Source organism: Oryzias melastigma, linkage group LG1 (genome assembly GCF_002922805.2).
Source record: "Oryzias melastigma strain HK-1 linkage group LG1, ASM292280v2, whole genome shotgun sequence".
NCBI classification, from domain to species: domain Eukaryota; kingdom Metazoa; phylum Chordata; class Actinopteri; order Beloniformes; family Adrianichthyidae; genus Oryzias; species Oryzias melastigma.
In genome coordinates, this window is record NC_050512.1 from 29,813,444 (window position 1) to 29,816,495 (window position 3,052).

General features: G+C 35.4%; 1 protein-coding gene across 2 annotated transcripts in view; it reads right to left on the bottom strand.

Moving 5' to 3' along the window:
- LOC112157105 (atlastin-2) overlaps positions 1-1,914 on the bottom strand; it is a 20,214-nt gene extending 18,300 nt beyond the window's left edge. For both annotated transcript variants that reach the window (XM_024289644.2, XM_024289643.2), the window contains exon 1: positions 1,771-1,914. In XM_024289644.2, the coding sequence (XP_024145412.1) occupies positions 1,771-1,831 (61 nt within the window). In that variant the 5' untranslated portion in view covers positions 1,832-1,914. The remainder of the gene's footprint in view (positions 1-1,770) is intronic.
- Positions 1,915-3,052: the final 1,138 nt, after the last annotated feature.

The window sequence follows — 3,052 nt, forward strand, 5'->3', positions numbered from 1 at the left end:
CCCTGCACTTCTTCTCCGCGGCACAGCACAACGCAGTTCAGCCTCAGGGCGGAGGGCATCCCTCTGTGGCGAGGGTTAAATATATATGTATATTTCGGACACCCCTATAACTGGAGGGGTAGGGAGAAGTCGGAAGGGGTAGAGAAATAATTCAGATTCAGCCTAATAGACAGCAGCTACCACAGAGCTGTCTCAGCAATAAATATTTACACATCTTGCTGTTTGTTTGTTTTTTAAAAACACATCTTGTTCTTGTATTCTGAACAACAGACTTGCTGCTAAATTTCATTGTACCATTACAATAAAGTGATTCTGATTCTGAAACCTAGTTAGAAAAAAGTTGAAATATTCAGATTCATATTACTTCTGCGTCACGTTTCCACGGGAAAACTAACAATAAAAAGCTGATTTTATATGTTCCAAGACCAAAAATATTACAAAAATAAACAAATTTAGCACACAAACAAATATAAAGTTATGTATGTATTTTCTGGACTATAAGCCACTACTTGTTTCCTAGGTTTTGAACCATGCGGTTTATACAAAGGTGCAGCTATTCTGTTGATTGTTCTTCCACCACTAGAGGCGCTCTAACCGGAATTAGAATGGTAAATGGCGTATAATTGTATAGCGCTTTTCTACCTTCCTCGAATTTGAAGTTCAGTGCCTTGCCAAAGGACACTTAGACACATGGGTGGGACAAGGCGGGAATCGAACACGCAATCTTCCAATCAGAAGTCGACTGCCTTACCGCTGCACCACAACCGCCACATAATTAAAAAAATATATATGATAGACAAAATAAAGAAGATTAGCCTACGTTACTTTTTCTTTAGCATATAGAACACGTGTGACAAATTACATAATGGTAATTACTTTCTATGTACCATACTGATACATTTACAATACAAAATCATTCTGCATGTGCAGTCAATATTCAATGTTTCAACGTAGATATCTGCGGCTTGTATTTTTTATTTGTAATAGAGCGGATGCGGCTCATATAAAGGTGCGCTTTATAATCCAGAAATGACAGTACTAGATATTGCAAAACTGTCCAACCATCCATTTGAATCCAATCTGTTATGAACTTAATGCATCCAGCTTAATCATTTATGTCTAAAGAAATATTTAAAATGTTTTGAACTTTTAAAAAGGCAATTTTATGTCAAAAACTCCTCAATAAAAAAGAGGTAATATTTGTCTTTTTAAATAAAGTTTTATTCAAAAAAATGCAATAATCAAGCTAATATTAAATAAATATAAAACGTTTCCTTCAGAATTTTGTACAGGTGTATTTTGTTTTATTAATTTTATATTCTTTAACTGACATGCATATTGTATGGCAGAACTATTCAATAATAGTCTTTTGTCACAGCAGTCAGGCACAAGTTATTTCATTAGTGAGGAATTACCTTGAGAAGGCTATTAGCTACGTTAGCTAACCCGCTAACAACAAACAGTCAGCTGCATCATGTGCGGACAGCTGGACGGCCAAACAAAACATTCCACACAACACAAAAACTGAAAAACAATTCACACCGCACGACGTGAGTTCACGCGCAGGACACGTGAACCGTCACCGCCAATTTAAAGCAGAGTTTTCATTGACATTCTAACAATTCTGCATCCCACCCGCTTCGCAGCGAACCGATGGCGAAGCGGAGTGTTACCCAGGGTACCGTCAACATCCAGATATCATCCAACTAGTAAAATGTGAATCAATGAGCCGAAATACTAAAAGTAACCTCGATAAAAAGACGGCAGTACCTCCTCTGAAGACGTTGCTTTTGTGATGCCGCTGCTTCAACCTGCTCTCCTCTGCAGCCATCTTTCCTGACCCGCTGCTAGCGGCACGCAGCCCCCTATGACGTGACAAAACTAAGACATGAACCACGTGACTTTGACATGCCAGGTGAAGCCCCGCCCCCGGGCATGATTTCCGCCAACTCAAACAATGGCAGCTTCTCAAAAACAAAGGAGATGAGCTGCATTGCTGAAGCTCACTCATCATTTTAGTTCAACTTTTTCTAAAATTTTGAAGAACAAACAGAAATGTTCTTGAAAGGGGAAGTGGTTAAAACAACTCAAAATATGCTTTATGTAGGGGAAAAAAACATTAATGATAATAATAATAATATTTTTTTAGTTTTTAGTGTCCAAATCTACAATTCTAAAATCCAGTGCCCTAGAAATGTCTGTGCAAAAAGCTAGAGCGCATATTTTATCAAGCATACTTAAGTATAAGAAAAGCAAGAAAACTACAGAACAAAACGTCAATTATAATCTTTTATAGTACAGACTAAGAAGTCTAGTTGTAGTAACCTTAAATAGACAACCTTTTGCAAAACAGTGCAAATATAACACAATTTGCCATAAAAAAACAATTAAAATGTATTTTTTTTACAAATAATCCAAATTTTATGGATTCATAACTAGTCTTCATTCATGTTCTTTAGGTTTATGTAAGGAGTCACATCATGTCCTGCATTTGAACAAAAACAAAACAAAAAAAATAGTGTGCATGTTTGTGAATTGTGTTAAATTCAGAGAACTGGAAAGTGCTGCATTATGTAACCCGTAAGAGTATTTAGACTTTATTGTTCAAATCTGAAAATATTCTAACTAATCATTTTTGACGGTACAGACAGACACAGTAAATCTACATTTCTGTATTTCTGCTATTGTGCCGTGGAATAAAAAAAGTTTAACCGCAAAACTTATCAAAGGTATAAAATGTGCTATTTATAAAGGCATTTTTCTGTTCAGCTAATTGGTTAATCATATTGTTTACAGATGTGCTTCATTCACTGTGTTTTCAGTCTCTCTGAGTAATCACATTATTGTTTTTCTATTTTGCTCTTTTGTTTATCTTTTTAAATTGAAATTTATGAATAGGACATTTTGGACATTCTCAATAAAATTTAGAGAATAAAAAAGGTAACTATGGTTTTAAATCACAACTCCAACATTTATGTGAACAAATGCTTTTAAAACATGTGAAAAAAAAAATTAAAGTTCTAGGTTGGTCATTGTATTATGTCGCCTGTTC